Here is a 19,478-nt window from a genome sequence, read left to right as displayed (position 1 = left end):
CCAGTACGACAAGCTCAGACTTCCTCCTGCCTGAGACCCAAATGTGGTTAGTAGAGACAGGGCTTCTCCCCTCTCTGGGAGCTGGGCTGTGGGTCTGGCTCTGCTCCAGTCCCACGGTTCACTGCCTTCACCCTTGGCAGTGGGTGGCAACAAAGCCTCTTGCTAAGGGCCAAGCCCTCCCCGCCAGCGCTGCACATCTCTGCCCGCCTTCGCCTCACCACTGCCCCCACGATCCCCTGAAGCCCCCAGGTGAGTGCGTTGCTGTAGGCTCCCCACTCTGCAGAGCCCACCCCGAGCAGTGCCTGGGGGTGCTGCCGTCTTCCCACTCCCTTTGCCAAAGGGACAGCGGTGTGGCTTGGTCACACACGCGAGTGTTTTCCAAAACCAGGGCCAGGGTCTCGTTCCCAGCTTGAGAAGAGGAAGCAGGAATTTTCCCAGCCTGGGAAAGGATCTGTCCCTGGTGTATTTTTAACTTAGGATGAGGATAAAAGAAGAAAAGTGTGTGACAGCTGCTAATGGCTTTCCTTAGTGCACGCTGAGTGGTTCTGGTTGACAGGCACCAGAGAAGACCTAGAATAGAGGTGACACACCACCATCTATCTCACAGCCCCTGCACAGAGCCGAAGAAAGGTTTCTCTCTCAGATGTGTAGGTAGCTCTCAAACCTCTTGTTCCCTGACTCACCCGTTGCCGAAGGCACTGTCTCAGGGCTCTCTCCTACTAGAGAGACGCTAATCAGAGAAGTGAATTTACCTCTGACAGTGCTCTAGCAGGCAAGTACAGCGTGAGTTCTGTTTCCTCCAGGTCCAGGCTGTGTTCAGCACAGGAGAGTGGGCAGGAGAGGAGCTTTAATGACAAAAAAAATCATTCCCTGCACATGTGTCTGCACTCAGGCTCCATCCATTTGCTCTTGGGTGTGACACCAGACTAACTCACAGCATTTCCCATGTTGACCCATCTGTCCCACAGGGCAGAGGAGTTCGCGGTGACACAGTCCCGAGAGGATCAGATCACGCAGCAGGTCTGAGGATGGACAAACTCACTGATGCTGTCTCTGCTGCTCCAGGCTGCCCTTGGGCTCCTGCAGGCAGCTGGATTCAACCTGCTTTAGGACAATGGCGAGGCTCCTGCCCCTGCCAGTGTTACCCATTTGGGAAGCCTGTCACAGGGTTACAGAGCATCTGTAGCAAGCAAATCCTAGTGAGGAGCCTGGACCAGGCAGAGTCACCCCAACTGGACTGAACAGCCAGGCCCTGCTGCTGCCTAGAGCTGGGGAGAAGGAGGTGGTACCCCATCGCCTGCTCAGCACCAGCCGAAGCCCAGAGGAAGGCAGAAAAGCTGCTGTGCCGTAGGAGACCTGGCAGCCAGAGTGTTGGGGAGGGAGGAGAGGGTCTGCGCTTCTCATGAGAAGGACCCAGGACCCACATGAAGGCCCCAGGCTGAGCTCAGGAGCTGGCAGTGCCTTTGCTGTATCTCTGACAACAGGAACATCTTGGCCCTGGGGCTTAGTAACGGTTACGCACGCAGGGCTCCTGCACAGAGCGGAGCACCGGCGTGGTGCTGGGTGAGCTGCAGCACCCCCGGGCATGGCAGGCACCTGCCCTCTGCCGAGCAGCGCAAAAGCCCTCCGCAGCTCCTCATGCGTGGTCTTCTCTTGGGCTGCAAGGGGAGAAGGTGCAGCTCCGGTCTTGGCTGGGCGCTGGCACTGGGAACACAGGACAGGAGGGTTTGGAGGGGGACAGCAGCTGCATCCCCACCAGAGCAGGGTGGCTGGGTGAGCCCTGCCTAGCAGAGCCCGTAGCAGGGCTGCAGGAGAGGGGAGATGCTGCAAATGCAGCCCCGCTGCCTGGCACAGCTGGCCTGCAGCCTCTGCCAGGGAGCAGGCAGCCGGCGCCCAGCACCAGCTCCACGCTGGCACCTGGGATTTCTCCCAACTAACACTGCCACCTCCCGGCTGTGACAAACCCTGCTCCTTCACAGTGACACCCTCCTGCAGCCTGCCGGACCCCTATGCCAGGCCAAGGCTCAAAGCATCCCCTTCCCCAGGTGACAGCCTTGCAGTTTGAAAAGGGGAGAGCTTGCCCAGGGTGCTCCCAAACCCAGATGCATCGATTCTATATCTTACACGCCGGTGTCTGTGTGCCCAGAGGCCGAGCTCCTTTTATTGGGCTGCCGAGTGTGCTAGACGGTGCTGCAGCTGCTCTCTCGGGCTGGGTCGCGGTACGTGGGACCTGCAGCAGCCACTGGAGCAGGAAGGGGAGGAGGATTCAGTACCTGAGTCCTACTGATGTTGGCAGGGGCTCAGCAGCTCAGTGCCCAGCTGTCAGTCCTTCCTCAGCTACATTTCCAAGCAGATTCCACTCCTCTCCCAGCCAGTACGGACTGGGGGCAGTGGGAACAGTCACAGAGATTGTCCGTGTGCTCCCTGTAGCGCAGGGAGGTTCTTCTCCGATGATGTGGCCAGCCACAGAGAGGAGAGATCTCATGAACCCTGCTGTGGAGTTGCCAGAGGATTCAAATTGGAGCTGAGGACATAACCAGGACATACCTCCTCAGAGGCAGCCAGCACGCTGAGCTCAGGTCATGGTGTGGGAGGATCAGAGTTGCTCTGGACATCACAGGGACGGGATGAAGAGTGGAGACAGCTGATGTGCTTGAAGAGCTCAAGCAGCACAGTGCCCAGCAGCTATGCTCTTGAGGGTGGGGGTGCCGGATTGGTGGTTCTGAAGAAGAAGAGATTGCTTTTGGGGTGGGAAGAGTGCAGCCTGCTGCGGCCTCCCCCCAGGCAATCCTCCATCCCTGAGGGATCACGGGGAACACCCATTGTCTATCTAGACAAGACTCCTGCAGCTCTGGAGATGACATCTCCGTCCGACAACCCTCTCTCATCCTTCCTCAATCCCATCTCCCTGCCCTTCTCCCCAAGCTGGAGCAAATCCTCATGCTTTGCCCTCAGCCCCAAAACTGTCCGTCCCGTCCCCCCCCCCCCCGGTGGCCATTCCCTCAGCCTAACTAGATCCCACACCATCTTGGACTACAAAAGCTTTGCCCCCTTTCTGCCGTCAGAGGCTGTGCTGCCTGATCCTTGACCCCTTTTCCCAAGAGACCCTCCTTGCGCTGGGCTCTCCAGTGCCTCTGGCCAGCCCCGTCTGCCTGCCGTTCACCCACAGGGCCCTGCCCCAGAGCTGTGTGATGGTTCACAGAAAGGCTGTAGCGTTACCACCTCTGCTCTGTGGCTCAGGACAAGCCAAGAAGGGGCAGAGGCTTTGGGAGTGGATTCCCCCTTTTGCACAGGCAGCCTTGGCATTGATAGGCAGTGATCCAGCTAATCCACATGATCTGGAAAATGGGCTGTGCTTCAGCCTGACATATTAAGGACAGGTACTGTCCCCTGCAACAGCACAGATAACACTCTGCTACCTTCGGGAAGGGCTTTGGGGTAGAGCAATGACCCTGGGCCGGGCTGTCAGCACCACCTCCCCACGGCTGGCTTCAATCAGGATATTCTGCAGTGTGTTTTCCAGCACCAGCTCCACCAGGTTCCCAAAGGCCGGCTGCCTGGAGGGGCAAAAGTACAGGCAGAGGACAGCTCTCAGAAAGCAGATAAGGCAGGCTGCTTTCTGTGACTCCTCCCAGGACACATCAGGCACAGCAGTGGAGCACACACTGTTTCCTGCACGCTGAGGCCAATGAACCAAAGGCTTCAGCAATGGGGTGCTGACCCTTCTCCCAGAACTGCCACCAGCTGACGGCAGGCCCTGACCTCAGACAGAGCTGGGTGACTGTGGTTTTATCGGTTTCTCCCTCCAAGCTGTGCTGTAGTTAGTATTTGTGCATATGCTCATGGCCTGCAGCAGTGTGCGAGGGTGCAGGCACAGCAAATGCAAGGTGATGAAATACTGCAGTAAAAATAAAAGGTAAGGTAAGCACCCACTGCACTCTAATGTCTGATACGGCCAGGAGCGTCAGAGCGTAAAGCGGACTTCACTCACCACCAGCCCAGGACTGGACATCACTGCCCAGGACTCAGTCCCAAGACACAGCAAACCTGCACGCTCCACAAACCGCACTCGGGAGAGGGTGGCTAGGCAGGCTAGCATTGATTTCCACCCAGAGCACACAGAGCACCCCAGCAGAAATGCTGCAGGGCAGAAGCAGAAATGGGTTTCTGGCGAGGTGGTGTGCTGCCATGGCTCTCTCCTACCCGTGCAGATCTTGCCTTTTCTGTGTGAGCTCTTCCTCACCTACTCATCATCTCCTTTTGCTCCCTCAGCTGCTCGTGGTGCAAAATCTCACTCATCCTCTCCCAAGACTCCAGCAAATCATTGCTGGGAGAGGTTTCCTGCCTCATTTCTTTCCTCTCTCCATCCTTCTCAGGGTAAAGATCTGGGGAAGCAGAGACCCTCGAGGGGACCGCGGAGCACTGTCTCCTGTCCTGGAGCTCTGCTGATTCTTCACACCGGAACTGGGAGAAATATGGAATGGGCTCATCCAGGCTTCTTCTCACTGCATCATGGAACTGAGTGTTCTCCAAGAGGCCTCTGGGAGGAGGAAAATAATGGATGAGTCCAGCAAATCAGATATCTCTATGATCCCAGAGGAGCATTACAAGACAGTACAAATCAGAGGAAAACCCTGAATGCTGTCAATGTTTAGTCTGTCCCTTCTTGCTTTCTGGGCCTAAGGGAGGCAGTAAGATGGCTTGAGCTAAGGAAACGACCTTTGCCTCCCCAGCACTTGTTCTTTACATTTCTACAGCTGGCAGACAAAATAGGTGAATCCCAATGCAGCCTGTTCCCAAGATCATGGCAGGCAGAGTGCCCTGGTTCCTGGGCAGTGACACCGACCACTATGCAGAGATGGGCCCAGCACCTAGCTGGGGAGCAAGACCCTGCCTTTGGCTGTCACACCAGGACTCCTGAGCTTGTAGCCCCCAAGGCAGCTTTTGGCAGGCTGGATCCCCTGTTCTGGTGCAACATGAGTGCACAGACTCCTCTGGGATTAGCAAGGGGCTGGCTGTGCCGCATGCACTCCCCTGGAGGACAGGGGCTCCAAAGCAGGTGATGGTGAAGGGACACGCACCTGATGACACCTGTGAGTATGTCAGTCACTATCTGCAGCTCCTGTTTGGAAGCAGCAGTCAGGGACAGCCATTTGGGGTCCATGTCCGTCCCATCTCCATCCCTACTCCCGTCCACAAACTTGCTCTCCAAGGGCTGGTTGCTGAAGGGGCTGGGAAAGAAGGAGTTGTTCCATCAGTGGCAGCACTACTGAACCCAGCTACCAAAGACCTGCATCCTCCTGGCTGAGCAGCAGCCCTGCAGGCAAGCGGGGAGCGGTGCAGGGTGCCAGGAGAGGAGCGGGAGCTGCTGCACTTGTGACAGCAGCAGGGATGCTGTCATAAGTGAGGAGCACTGAGCTCTGACAGTATCTCCCTTTTGAGGAAGGGAGAGAAACAGGTCATGTCAGCTAACACTGGGGAAAGCAAGGCACCTCTTGCCTAATACTGAGGCACTGGAGGGAGCAAAGCAGAGCTCCAAGTTCAGTGCGTATCGCAGCATGGACAGCCCTGGCTCAGATGAAGAGGCCAATCCAAAAAGCTGTATCTCTTACCGGGACAGGAAGTATTTGGGGAACTCCGAGGTGAAGTTGCTGAAGAAGTCCTCAATAGAGTAGGACCTGGCTGTCACACCAAGGTGTAAGCAGATGGGCTTGGGAGGCTCTGGTTTGATCCACATGCGGCTGGCTTCTTTGTCCAACAGCAGCCTCCTCTGAAAGTGTCCAGCAGGCAGACCGGGCATAGGGTGGTTTTTAATAGGGGGTAGTGTCTGTTTGAGAGAAAGAAATGGCAGGTACTTGGTTGCTTCTCTGGCCACAGGTAGGCTGGTGTAGCTGTCAGCATTGGCATGAGAACTGGAAAGCCCAGCAGTCAGAACCACCAGATGATCCTGGGCAGGAGACAGCATCAAAATGATCTTGGCACTGCAGTACCACTATCAGGCAGGAGTGGCCATGCTGGAAATCAGGTCTGCTCCCTCCTCGCTGCCTAGTGCTCCAGCCCCAAGTGTCAGCAGGGCTTCAGGGGCTCCCCAGGGCACTCGGGGCTGTTGTACTCCAATCCATCCCTGTGGAACTCCAGGAGATCATCTCTGCTTTTCTGAGCACACCAGGAGTGCTGTGGGAGAAGGCATGTGCAGGAATGCATGTGGAAATTGTCCCCTGAGCCTGGAAGGAAACCAGGACCTGACTCCAGCCTCACTACATGGGCCAGTTTGGGGTTGCATTACCAGCAGTCAGTTTGGGGGAAGTTTCTTAGGGCATGAGTAGTCCAGAAGCCTGGGCCAGAAGGATACCACCCAGCTCTGGAGAAGCCCTCAGGCGTCACAGGACTTCAATGACCTGTGAGGCATAGTTGTCCAGCCTCTAGGAACGAGGCCAGAGGCGTTCACTGCTCCTGACACAGACGCAGCAGGTCGTTGCAGGCTCCAAATTGTCACTAGGAGCTAAAACCCTAGAAGACTAAATGAAACTGTTTTTACTGTTCCCCAACTATCCTTATGTTCATCCCAGTGAATGCTTCGACCTGCATGACTGATCACACCTAACAGCACAGGGCAGACAGTCCAAGCTAGAGCCGCCCTGAGCTGACACCTTCACAGAGGACAGTGCAGGGCATGCAGAGGCACTCTGCAGGGCGGCAGGGTCCCAGGAGCACTGCCACAGCCTTACTATGGTGGCAACCCTGAGATAACAAGCTGTGACTCCTAGCTGAATGAATCTGCTCAGGCCCAACCTCACGCCAACTCCTCTTAATCCTTCCACATCTCAGGTTGGCTGGTTCTCCACAGACCCTGTCATTCCCACAGGACATGTTGCCGATGGCCGTAGGCGCAGCGTGGCTCTGCCTTTGGGCCCAGGCAGTTCTCCAGAGCATTTACTGGGACCTTGTTCACACCTTGCCACCACCGCTGGGAAAGCGGTCTTTACAACTCAGAGCAGCTAATGCGGGCCCACGCACACACTTGCGTGAACTTGAGGGGAAACAGAGATGAACCAGGCAAATCGAGCTTTAAAGCTTTCCGTGCACTTAAATCAAGGCAGTTCCTGCCTGCAGCTTCTCCCGAGGCACAGACCACAGCCCTTTTAGCAGCAAGGACAAAGTCTGCACCACGTCACGCCAGGGCCCTGCCACTTTCTGTCGTGGCACACATTCCATTGTGGCCCCAGCGTGAAACCAGTCCAGGTACCTACCGCCCTGCCTGTGTGCATCTTTTCTGTTTATTCAAAACCCTTCCCCCTTTCTCCAGTCACGGGTGCACATTTGGTTCCAATTTCACTTCCCATTCACCTCAGCTGGAAAGTTACTGCCCACAGGACACAGCCAGACAGTCTGATTCTTCTGGCTCCTCCAAACAGTCTGTCTCCCAAAGCCTTGAAGCTACAAATCCTGCTGTGCTCTCTGTCCAGGCTCCCACGCTGTGATATCCAGCATCTACCTCTGTTCTAAAGCAGTCAGTTTGATTCTAGTATGGGTGAGACAGGCCTGACTTACCTTGTATTTCCTGATCAGAGCTGAGGATTCAGGAAAATTTTCTGTCTCAGCAGAATCTGATGACCTCTGAAAAGAGGGAAGAGAAGAAAAAAAAAGAAGGAAGAGAAATCATAGTGTAGGAGAGGTATGGAGCAGAACAAGACTCCAAGATTTTGTTTTACTTTGCCTCAGCTGAGAGTCAATGATCTTATCCTCCCATTCTTCACTTGGGCCACATTTTTAATGTTTGTTACACATTTCTCTCCAGTGTTTATTCATGGTTAAAAATCCAACCATCAGTTTCCAGAGCCACTGTTTGGTTTTTGTTTTTGTTTTTGTTTTTTTTCCTAAGGCTTCTCACGCACTTCTAAATTTCAGGTGATTGTTAGCAAATTCAGAGTTTGTAAGGTGATTAGAAAAATCATTTTAATTCCAAGGCCCCCACCTGCTACCCCCTCTCTCAATGTTAAAGAGATTGCAAGAGGATTCTTGGCTAGAAGCAAAGATCTCATTTTCCACTATCCACAGACCAGCTATGAGATCTTGAGTAGATGAGAACCTCTCATCCTCTAACCAGCTTGCCTAGATTTTCTTAAAGAACATTTCTTGTTGACTCCTGGCTGCTGTTTCTGAGCTGAGCTAAGCTGGTGTAAAGTGCTGGCGGCACTTACCCCTGCAGGTGACTTCAGCTTCTTCTTAGTCCCAAGGTCCTTCTCTGTGATGGTGAACTCCACAGCCTGCCGTTCCTTCTCCCTTTCCCACTCCTGCAGGTCCCTTTCATACTGAACCAGGGACTCCTGGATGTACACCTATGAAGCAAACCATGATTGGAGGGAGTAGGGCTAGAAAGGAGCTGCAAATAACATTCTTTTGCTCAAGTCCATGCCTGTCACCCATTCCTCCCTTCCAGGACATCCCAACCAGAGCCCACTCCCTTTCCATGTCTTTCAGTGGCAGAAAGGGGAGAGAACAGTGCTATTATAAGGCTTAAACAGAGAAGACACAATCTCTTGCCAAAAAGACACCTGGAAAATGTCCAGAGGGACACTACTGCAAGTCTGTGCTTCCACTAATATTAAAGAAGCAAGACTTGCTTTTTACAGATATTTAAGTCTCTGACATCCACTGAAAGCCACTCCCATTCAAACCACGACTTCTAGTAGCTGGGTTCAACTCACAAAGCTACATGTTGCACAATTACACCTCATCTAGTGAGCCACACAGACAGAGAGACACATCAGGAGAGATGAAGCTCAGTATCTTCAGTAATGAGAAGTGCTGGCCAGCATTATGGAGCAAAGGATTCCTCAGCTGGAAGCAGCAGGCAGCTGACTGCTGGGGCCGGCTATTTGGGAACTGCAGTGACATGCCCAGGCGATGGTAATACACAGGTACCTCTTGCGTCTCACCTCACACACCAGATCTATGTTGTAGAAGGAAGCACTCCCTGAAGGTCGCAGGGTGATAAAGCAGGGGATGCTCTCTCCAGGCTGCACAATGCCTGACTCTGGAGCAATCTGCAACACCTGGGAGAGAAAAAAAAAAAAAAAAAGCCACAGAGGAGCTGTTTCACTGTCCTGGGACCTTCCTATGTGCCTTCTCTTTGCAGGAAACACAGGATTGTGGGAATTCTCTTCCCTCCCCTTCTCAGATGTCTGTGGCATGAGAGAGATGCAGCCGACATATTCAAAGAACGACCATGGTCTTTGCTGGTAGACAGGGTCCCAAGGTTCGTTATTGCATCCTGTAGTTCCAGGTTCATGTATCCTCACTGAAGTCTTCAGATTCGCCTTCTGAATTCCTGTCTTTCCCCCCCTATCCTAACCCTTGCCTTCACTTTTCTCTGCCCTTTCCTTTCATCAGCTAGTACAAAAGCCAACTCCCTAGGATCGTTTCTGATTGTCTGTTTGAAAATGGAGTTGTAAGGTCCTTTTGTGGCACAACAGAAATGGGCAAGAAGGCTATAGAGGAAAGAGAAGGACTCACCCTCTTGTCTTTACAAGTGCTTATCCGCCAGGCAAACGCAACAGCTTTACTCTCCGAGATATTGTTGAGAAAGACAAGTCGACTGGCTTTGGTACAGTCTGGGATATTTCCAAGGCAAATCCATTGGTGTGACAAAGTGGCTGCCTGCAGGAAACAAGGTGAAACCAGGAGGAGCAGCAGGGAAGGAAGATGCGATGTGGCCATTGGGGAAGGGCAGTCACATAGTCATCTTTAAGTTATCAGCAGTTCATAGATAATATTTGCCAGTTACCTTTACCATAACAACTTGAAGGAGTGTTATATTTCTCTCATTTTTGCTCTGGTTACAATGACTCTTTCCAGCACGAGGACAGCCCTGTTGCAGTGGGACTGAGTGAGCAATGAATAGAACATAACGCTGGTGCTGGGGCGGGAGAGGATCTCAGGAGCACAGAGGACCGGTAGCACCCAGATTCTCTCTGCAGCACTTGCAATCCAGGCCTTTTCCTACTTCAGCTGGCAAACACATGAGGTGTGTGCTCCTGCAAAATCCTCATCAACCTGAATGCGAGTTTTGGGAAACTGCTCCCTACCGCACCTTGCTACTAGTACGCTACTAGTCCGTCCCATTCTCCAGGCACAGTGCAAACTCTAATTAATTACACTGATCATTAGAGAAGCTAATGACTTTTGGTTACAGACAACAGAGCCTTGTGGAATGGCATCTTCGTTGGCAGCCTGAGACAGGTTTTTAATCATCTTCTCTTTGCTGTACCCTGGAATGCAATCGCCCTGCTGGAAGCCAATGAGCGTATGTAGCTGTGGCTGGGCTCCAAGGTAGGCATGCTAATGTCACACAGGGTGAATCCTTTACCTGCCTTGAGTATTCCTCTGCTGATGCTCCTTAATGCTGATTCGCTATGCTGGGATCTGTGGCTGAGTTTAACAACAGATCGTCCAGGCTGGCAGGCCAGCTCCAGCCAGGCCAAGCAAGGTCCTGCTGAGCCAGCGACAGGTCAAACAAGTACATTCCTCGGGATGTGCCTGAATTAGCGGCCATCCTGCAGTTCGCGTTCAGGTTATGCATCACCTGGGTCAGGCTGTGAAATGGAGGCCTGACAAGCCCTGACAGGGTATGTCAGGAGTATTTTTCTGAATGAATTACCAAAGAAAAGGTGTTTTAGCTGCAAATAAGAGAGGTAGCTGTGATGGAGGGTAACTTTTAATAGAAAATTCAGAAAATGAACAAGCCCTAAACTTTTTTGTTTCTAATGGCAGTGGAAGCAGCAAGCTGGAAGGAAGGCACCTTTCAGAACAACTGCTTTTATGAGTTAGGCTCTAGATGACCTGCTGGAAGGGAAATATCTTGCTCTGTCTCATGGCAATGAACTCCCCTGCAACACAGGCTACTGCTAGATGGGGACACTTCCATATTTCAGTCTCTCTCACACATTTCTGGAGTAACCATGTTATTCATATCAGCATGCCTGGACTTACCTGCCCAGGCACAGTTAGCTTGGTAGATCCTGGAAAGGCTGAAGGAGACAAAACTTCGCTGGATGTGGCAGTATCTCCTATGGTATTTGGATTGTAGCCTACTCCTTGGAAGGTGATCAGAGCTGATTCACCCCCCAGGATGTGGATGAGAACATCAACCTGCCTCGGACAAGATAAGAGTGTTAAGTCCAGAGTCATATTTGGGAGAGATGTGCAAGAAGCTAGCGTACTTGCTAATGGACTAGTCTAAATACACGACATGCATGGGTAAGGAGAAATCTAGTCTCTTTTGCTCTTTCAGGCCTGTATCTTTCCTGCTAACCCAGGAAAGTTGGTTAAGGAGTCGTTTAGCCAGTTACTATATGAGATGGGCAGGGACTCCCTCTTGGAGCAAAAGTTGGAGTTTTAAATTCAATTTATTTATTTTTCCATGCATCTACCACAGAGTGGGGCAATAAGTAGTGCTCCAGCTGTGGCCCTGCCTGCCTGCTGCAGCCTAGGAGAGAAGTCTTTGGGAAGGCTGTTTCCAGAGGGCTGCAGCAGCGTACACTGCAATGATAAAAGACACTGACTTCAGTCTCTTTGGCGGGAGTTATTGGAGGCCAACAATGAACCACAAATCTGATCAGATTCTGTTTATATACCCCTGGTCACTGTTTGATGCTTAAGAAATACATATTGGGATGACTCTTGTTGTGGAAGAAATGCGTTCTTTGGGAAGAAGAAATTTATGAGAGAACAATTTATCTGCTCCATTTCCTGACCAGACCAGCCACCCATTTACTCGCAAGACTCTTCGCTTCTTGGAGGAATCAGCTGTAGCATTACATGGACCAACCATCAATAAGAGATCTAAAGAATTTTTGGCACACAACAACAGGAAAAAAACCCTGTTTCTGGCAGTCATGAAGAGGGTCTTACCAAGTACATTCCAGCTTCCAGCGGTGAGAAGATCCACTCAATGTGGCCTGTTGTACCAGGGGGGATTTCTCCTCTAGGAGTTAGGCAGACAAATACAGGATGCTGAAAATTCTCCTTCTGCATCCTCACAATGTTGTCCAGCTGAACCTCAAACATCACAGGCACAGAGCTGCCATTGTAGAGTTCATAAATCTGAAGCGAGTCAGAGAGAGCAGTGCTTATTATACCATGCACAAGTTAAACTAGTTAACACTTCCCCAGAGGACTCTGATAAGCATTAATAATTAATTAGTCAGCTTGACTCCTAAGAATGAGGAGGCCTCAGAGTGTCAGGATTTATCACTGAGGCTCTGATAGGAGACTGTGCTGAAGGTTTATCACCGCATATGTACATTGATAACTACAGTGCCTCTCCAAGTAGTGCCCTGCAAATTCAGTCTAGGAGAAAATTAATACAAATTAGCTAAAGGGATCACTGTAAAGCGGATTACTTGAAATGCAAAACCACTCATATTAAAGTGATCTTAATTCAATTCAGACTTGTTCATTTCCCAAGTAAATTAGGCAGAACAGAATCAAAGCCACCTTTTTTGCTGAATAAGTGTTTAAGGAAGTTTAATTAATTTACTAAAAAACTAATTAGGATTTATTTCCAGAGTGCCTGGAGCAGCTAGACAAGTCTTCGCTTGGATCCAATGCAAGAGAATAGCGGAACAGCCCAACACACCTCATAAGCATTCTGGCTAGACTGAATGCCAAATCTTGTCAAACTGGAGACGGTGAGAGGTTCCTCCCCTGCTGCCATCCCAGCAGCCATTTCCAGGCTCTGCCTAGTACTAGTCTCAGAGTTCTGCTGTGAGGCTTCCCTGTGGAGGTCATTCTCTTTCCTGGGAAATGCCTCAGACACTGCCTGTCCTTGGGACACAGTAACACTAGCTCCTTCCCTCCGCTGCTGCTGGGTTGGGCCCCAGGATGCTCACCTGTATGGGGGGGTGGGAGGTCCCAACGGCAATGGGTGTGAAGAGGTGCTTGGTGGATGCAAAATGAATGTGCCGCTGGTCCTGTTCCATCGTCACGCCGCTGAAGTTCAGCTACAGCGGAAAGAAAGGCAGTCACTTTCTCACAGGGCCTTGGCCCCATCACTAACAACCGCACAAGGACTCTGAAGGACTTCGCAAGCTGAGGGCAACAGAGTTACAGATTGAAGTTGGTAATACCAGTACCGTGTGTCCTAAGGAAAAAGCAAGGAGAGCCTACTCAACTGTTGGCTCTTCTCTGAAAGGTTTGCATCTTGTTTCAGAGAGAAAGTACTTTTCTCCCTGCTGTGTCAGGCACCAGCCTCAGTGCTTCTCTTTGCAAGTATATGGTAGAAATTCTCCGTGAATGAGTGTCTGGACTGTACACAGGAGAGTGTGCAGCTGTGACAGCCAAATCCTTTGGAAAGACAGGGTTTTAGGTAAGTAATGGCCTCTGCTTGGAAAGGACCATCTGGATGTCCGCACTCGGGAGGACATCCTGCTCCAAGAATGTGTCTAACAGTCCAAAGGCTGCAAGAAGATCCCAGCTGAATTTTAAGTGATCAAGTAATGATCAACAGTATCCTGTTAGCAAAGCAGCCGCCAGGCACTTCAAGCAAAGCGGAGAGATTTATAGATCTATTTCATGGAATTAAAAGACACAGGATTCTGCATTTTGAGAAAACCACAATCAAGCTAGAGATGAGTCATGATGGACGATTTCCTGCAGGATCACCCCAAAGCACCCCTGAGTTGTCTGCCTAGAGACAGGGGTTGTGAAGCAGTCACAGAGCTAGTAATGTCTCCGCATGGGCCAAAGGGAGCTAAGTTACTGCAATTCACAATTAGCTAAGCCTAAAGCATGGCTATTTTTCAAGTGCATATGCAGAAGATGGAGAGGATGTTTGCAATGGCAGGTGGATGTCTTGGACAGACACCTGCAGGAGATACGGTATCGGCTGCTTAAACAAGAGCAGAGAATGCTGATTCCTCCAAAACAACCCATTCCAGTTCAGCTCCATAAGCAAAGGGAGGAGGGAGAGAGGACTAGAAATACAATGCTAACAGAGTACCACATGGGATCTTTTCAAAGCACTGCATGAGCATTCATGAGGTGCTTTGAAAAGCACCACACTGAGCATGAGGGCTTCAGCAAGCCAGATGAAGCGCAAATAGGAGGAGGACAAGAGCTGACGCTTTCAACCTGCAAGGGAAAAAGGGACAGGAATCCTCCTGAGGTTTGGGAGCGAAACACCCGTTTATATTACTTGAGTCAAAAAGCCAACTTGGATTCCACCAGACCACAACTGCTGAGGAAAAACTGTCATCAGTTTCCATAGACGCAGGATGCGACATTTAGAGGACTATCAGTTAAAGGGAGACAGCTGGAGAAAAGTGAAGACCTGCTGCAATCAGTTCTCCTTCCAGAGTGCACAGACTTTGTCCCACAGCGATGACTTAGAGCATGAGAGGACAGAGACGCCAGATTCCCCAGGGAGGAGAGCTGCCTGGAGAACACGTGCTGCAGGTGACAACATCTCACAATACCTAATTAGCAGCTATGAAGTGAAGTGCAAACACTTCCAGTTTATGGATCCTGTGTGCTCAGGGATTCTCCCTGGGATCCAGCCCTTCTCTCCAGTGAGTTCTGGGAACCTCATCCTGCAACACCTGCAGCCAGCTGGGCTTTTCCTACTAAAACTGCTGAGGGCTGCAGATTCTGCCTGGCCAAACTATCCCAGAGCTCCGAGAACAAGGTCACAGCTGCACTCTTACAGGCCGGCTACGGCAATGAGGCAAAGGACAACCTGTGAGAGGATTAGGCAGCAGGAGGCCCCATTTCCCTCCTGCCCAAGGGAGTGGGTAACACATAAGTCTACAGAAGTTTCATCCTGCAGCCAGAAGAAATTGCCAACAACAGGAAATCAGTTTGGGTCCTTCAGAGCACCTATAAATCCAGTCATCTTGAGACTGAAAGGTGGCCACTGAGCGGGGAAGGAGTCATGGAGAGGTTGCTCCTCCTGGACATGAAGCAGACTCTGTTGGGGAAGCAGAGGAGTGGGAGGTCAAAATCTGTAGAGCCATCACAGAGGTGAGTTTGGACCCCCCAAAAAAATCACGCATTGGCTTGCAGCTGGCTAACATCACCACTCCGAAGCCAGGCAATTTGGAATTTGACGGAATAACCAGGAAATACCCCAGTCCTACAGCCTCCGCCTCTGCTTATTGTTGCTATCTCAGATCTCCAAAGCTTAACTTTTGGGGTGACATAACGGCATTTGCTTCCCTTAAGGTTAGCATACGTTCTGCACATTTCACCAGATTCCCAGATGAGGATCTGTTCAACCCTGGCATGTGAGCGCGCTTAGAGCAGTCTCTGCCACGGGGGCTGGTGGCTCTGCGCTCTTCGTGCCATGACTGAAAGGAATGAAGGCACGCTGTGTTCAGCCCCTCAACTGCCCTCTCTGCAGAAGGAGGAGCCTCTTCCATTTCTGCTTTCTGATATTAACACTTCAGTACTGGCACTGTGCATCCCTGCAGGTTGCGACCACCTGCACTGCTCCAGGTATCTGGATTTGCCTCCTATTGCCAGAGCTCCAATGCACCCAGGGGTCTTTTAGCATCCCCAGGGCCTCCCATGATTTCTCAGCCCCTTCTGCAGTGACAGCATGAGATAGGGTGCTGGCCTCTGGTAGCCACCAAAGCCACTGGCTATGTGGCAAGAGAGGATGCGTGCCCTATAGGCTGCTGGTGCTCCAAAGCCTATTCCCTCACTGGCCAGCTGGTGAAATGCTCACATCCACTCTCAGTATTGTGCCAGGCAGGCAGAGCACAGGGAGCCTGTCCAAGGGCTTTGAGGGAAGGCACAGTTAAGCCACTGTTTGAACAGCTTGGTCAAAGGGTGGGATTTTCAGCTGACAACAGTCCTGAAAGAAAAGAAAAATAAGAGATGTGTGAACACAATGGTCTCATAGGAAACTTCAGAGACAGACAGGAAGGCTCAGCCGGGCATGAGCTGTGCCCGGCAGAGCACAAGGTGACTTTGACTCTAACTGACAGTTTGAGAGAGGGGGAGAGAGAGAAATTAGTTCCAAGCCTGAGGAAACGCTCAGGGAAAACACATTGCAGATCAGCTCTGGGATGCTTTAGCAAGCAGCGAAGCAGGAAGAATGAATAGGAAGCTCCTCCACCATTGGCAGGAGAAATAAGTGGGTGGACAAAGGCATCAGGGCTGCGGCAGGAACAGCCAACCAGGAATGCAGGGAGTACCTTCTGGGCCTGGGGAAGCAGCTGCCTCCATACCTGCAGAGCTGCAGGACGCTCTGCCAACCCTGTGCCAGCACGTGTATCCCCAAACTGCAGTCAGTGCAGGTGGTACTTCTGGAGAAAAGCACATTCCAGGGGGTTTTGAAGAGCATAGAGAGCTGATGGAGACACTCAGGAAAGCTGCATATGAGAGAAGCTGGATGGTTGCAGAGCTGAACTCCAGGATCACTGCGTGGAAGAACTCACGGTGAGGCAGATGAAATGCATGGAAGCAAGCACAGAATTCCTGTCCCTGAGATACACTTGAGTGTGGAAAGCGTGCAGGGACTGTAAAACCCAGGAGGGCTGTTTTGGACTTGGAGCTGGCTTGGAGGAGGAAGCAATTCTGCACTAACACCACCAATAAAATAAAAAGGTTAATAATAACAATAAAATCAATTCCCTTGCTGGGGAAACCAGCAGATGCTACATCCAAGGGCCATTTAGCCAGTGCACTGCCACACCACACTGTGCTGGAACCACGAGTTTATCAGGATGTTGGTTTTATGTCTCTGCTTGGCCCTGTGTTACTGCCTGGCCAGTGCAGATTCCAGGGGAAGGCCACAGCCCCCTGCAGGCCATGCAGCTTCTGGGGAAAACACCTTGCAGCTCAGTTCCTACCTGCTGCTGTTCTGCAAAGAGAAGCAAGAGATACCTGCTATCTTACCAGAATCTCATGGCCATAGGAAACCTTCAGCAGGACAGGGAGCTGATCAGTGCCAACGAAATCATGTCTAGCAGTGAAAGAGGGGAGAGGAAAACATTGGAAACCAACCTTGCGCCCAGGGTGATAGAATCAGGGTCACACAGTACATTAGAGACAATTCACTTCCCAGCTAAAGAGTCACTGTTGCGTAAGGGGCCCTGAGAGAGGGAGGGGGACAGTTGTGTTTGGGTGGGAATGAGTGATGCAATGTTGATTTTAGTCATACACCAATTTAGGGACCCAAGTTTCTAGGCCAACACCATTTGAAATGCCAGTACTTCTCAGATCAGGTCTGCTGTGAAAGGGGAGGTGTTCAGCTTTCTTCATACCCTCCACAGGCACACAAGGGCTAGCGGGTCTAGTTGATGACAAAAATAAGAATATCACTGTATAATCAAAACCCCAGGAAGTGCAGCATCTTGTTCATCCTCCCAGCTGTCAGGTCAGGGCACACCAGTGTCCCCAGCATGTCACGCTAAATGCCTCTTGCACTGCAGCGTTAAAGGACATTAACAACATTCCCCTGAGGAAGACAAGCTTTGTGGCTCCAGAAACTGGACATGCTCAGGGACTTTTTACTTGCCCAGTCTCTGCTGGGCAAGGGGCATGCGGAGGGAAAGGATCTGGGGTGGCAACACAGAGGAGTCTGATGGCATGTGATGTCCTGGCATGCAGCATGAGGCTCTGAAGTACAGGTAGTTGCCGTCACCTGTGTGAGAGCTGGACAGATTCCTCCTGTCCTGGAAGAAGTTTCCCTGACTTTGGGGAAACACTGAAGAGCTGGTTATCCTGAATTCTCATCTGGTGCAGCTCATCGGGGCTAAACTCAGCATCCTCTGCCCAGTGCTCCATGTCCATCTTCTGATCAGAGGGAAACAAGAAGGCCCTAGGGAACCAGTCAGCTGGTCAGCAACAGGGACACACAACTTCCCCGGGGCCATGGTCAGCGCACTCAGTCCAGCCAGGCTTAGCCCAGCTGGTGGACACATTACGTTTCATCACGTCTGATCTGCAGAACTCTGCCATTCCTTGCTTGCTTCCCCACCCAGACCCACCAACAGATCTCAGCTGCAGCTCCACAACACAAGTTGCACCTACAAAATCCACCCTATTAATTCGTAAATGTCTCACGGCCCCTGTGAGCATTTCCATACCTCCAGACAGACCCCGGAAAGAAGGCTGAGCTCCAGTAAGCACTGCTTACCACTCCACAGGCACCACACCCTTGTTCGTCAGCAGGAGCATCACAAGGGTAGGCTCTGAGCCTATCGGGGCAGCCCCAAAGTTGAAATCCAGCAGGAGAGGGGTGTACACTGGAGGGATCAAGCATGTGCTGGTCACAGGAGAGAAAGAAGAGATTAAACTGAGACGGGAGGAAGGGTTGGCAGGGTGTGACAGGGGAAAGGGTCGCTCTACACTGGCTCTCTTCTTTATAATTCTTCTCTGACCTTCTGTTGTTGGCCCTTTTGGGTCTAAGGAAGGCCTTTGTGTTTTATCCAAACAATCTTTTATATATGCCTAATGAGAGTAAGTGGCATGCATGGAGGCTCTGGGAGTCCTGCTGAGCTGAGGCCTGTTTTCAGCTCCCCAGTACAAGGAAGTCACTGACATACTGGAGCAGGTCCAGTGGAGGGCCATCAAGGTGGCTGAGGGCTGGAGCACATTACTTACAAGGAGCGACTAAGAGATCTGGGTTTGTTCAGCCTTATGAAGCAAGGGTCAGGGAAGGCAACACAAGATATTCTGATTAGACACTAGGAAAGAAAGTTTTTACTATGAAAGTGGTCAAACACTGGAACCAGATGCCTAGATAAGCTGTGGTTTCTTCATCCTTAGAGATATTCAGCATTGAACTGGACAAGGACCTGAGCAACCTGATCTAGTTGTCCCTGCTTTGAGCAAGGGAGACCAGAGACTTTCAGAGGTCCATTGCAATTAAATTATTCTTTGTTCCTGTGGCTCCTCTCTAGGGAGGGTAAGCAGGGAAGTGGAGGTGAGCAACTGTCTGCAGGGGCTAGGATAGAATAACAGAGTGCCACGCAGCAATGAGCTGCCAAACAAGCCAACAGCCACGGCATCTCCATCTGGCTCGTGCGAGGGACTGGAAAGATCCTCTCAGCCACCTCCTCATCTCACCTGTGCCGTGTAGGAACTCTGTAGGTGAGCTCGCCAGGAGTCGGGTCTCGCTCTAAGTATTCATTCAGTGTGTCCAAGGAAAAGAGCCTCCAGAGGTGCAACTTGCTGATACCGCTGGCACTCCCTGCTGAACAGGCATCCGTGATGCACAAAGTTGGGTAGACGCCTGTTGCTATGATGCAGCAGAGGGGCTGCTGCTCCTCTTTTGTGCTCGCAAGATCGGTAGCTTGGGAGAGAAAGAAACACCAAAAAGCAGTCATGCACCATTAAGGGGCAGCTGTCTGGGACAACAAAATGGAGAGGTCCTACCCAGACCAAAGAAAGTTTCCAAGCTGGAAATTCCTTGTCTGACTAGTCTCTTCTTGTACAAACACTGTTCCCCACCTCTGAACATCCCTGTT

The 19,478-nt window shown here is 51.4% G+C and overlaps 1 protein-coding gene across 1 annotated transcript in view; it reads right to left on the bottom strand.

The window, feature by feature from the left end:
• Positions 1-2,685: 2,685 nt before the first annotated feature.
• CFAP65 (cilia and flagella associated protein 65) overlaps positions 2,686-19,478 on the bottom strand; it is a gene marked incomplete at both ends in the record, with an annotated part of 32,494 nt that continues 15,701 nt past the window's right edge. The window contains 16 exons of the mRNA XM_082312591.1: positions 2,686-2,722; positions 3,420-3,557; positions 4,244-4,540; positions 5,082-5,231; positions 5,613-5,827; positions 7,552-7,617; positions 8,202-8,339; positions 8,940-9,056; positions 9,517-9,660; positions 10,993-11,151; positions 11,914-12,105; positions 12,894-13,004; positions 16,903-16,969; positions 17,651-17,827; positions 18,146-18,274; positions 19,078-19,303. Coding sequence (XP_082168717.1) covers positions 2,686-2,722; positions 3,420-3,557; positions 4,244-4,540; positions 5,082-5,231; positions 5,613-5,827; positions 7,552-7,617; positions 8,202-8,339; positions 8,940-9,056; positions 9,517-9,660; positions 10,993-11,151; positions 11,914-12,105; positions 12,894-13,004; positions 16,903-16,969; positions 17,651-17,827; positions 18,146-18,274; positions 19,078-19,303 — 2,363 coding nt within the window. The remainder of the gene's footprint in view (positions 2,723-3,419; positions 3,558-4,243; positions 4,541-5,081; positions 5,232-5,612; positions 5,828-7,551; positions 7,618-8,201; positions 8,340-8,939; positions 9,057-9,516; positions 9,661-10,992; positions 11,152-11,913; positions 12,106-12,893; positions 13,005-16,902; positions 16,970-17,650; positions 17,828-18,145; positions 18,275-19,077; positions 19,304-19,478) is intronic.

This window comes from Platalea leucorodia, assembly GCF_965183815.1.
Source record: "Platalea leucorodia genome assembly, chromosome: 5".
Taxonomy (NCBI): Eukaryota; Metazoa; Chordata; class Aves; order Pelecaniformes; family Threskiornithidae; genus Platalea; species Platalea leucorodia.
Note: the sequence above shows the minus strand (reverse complement) of the source record. Positions and strands in the feature narration are given on the sequence as shown.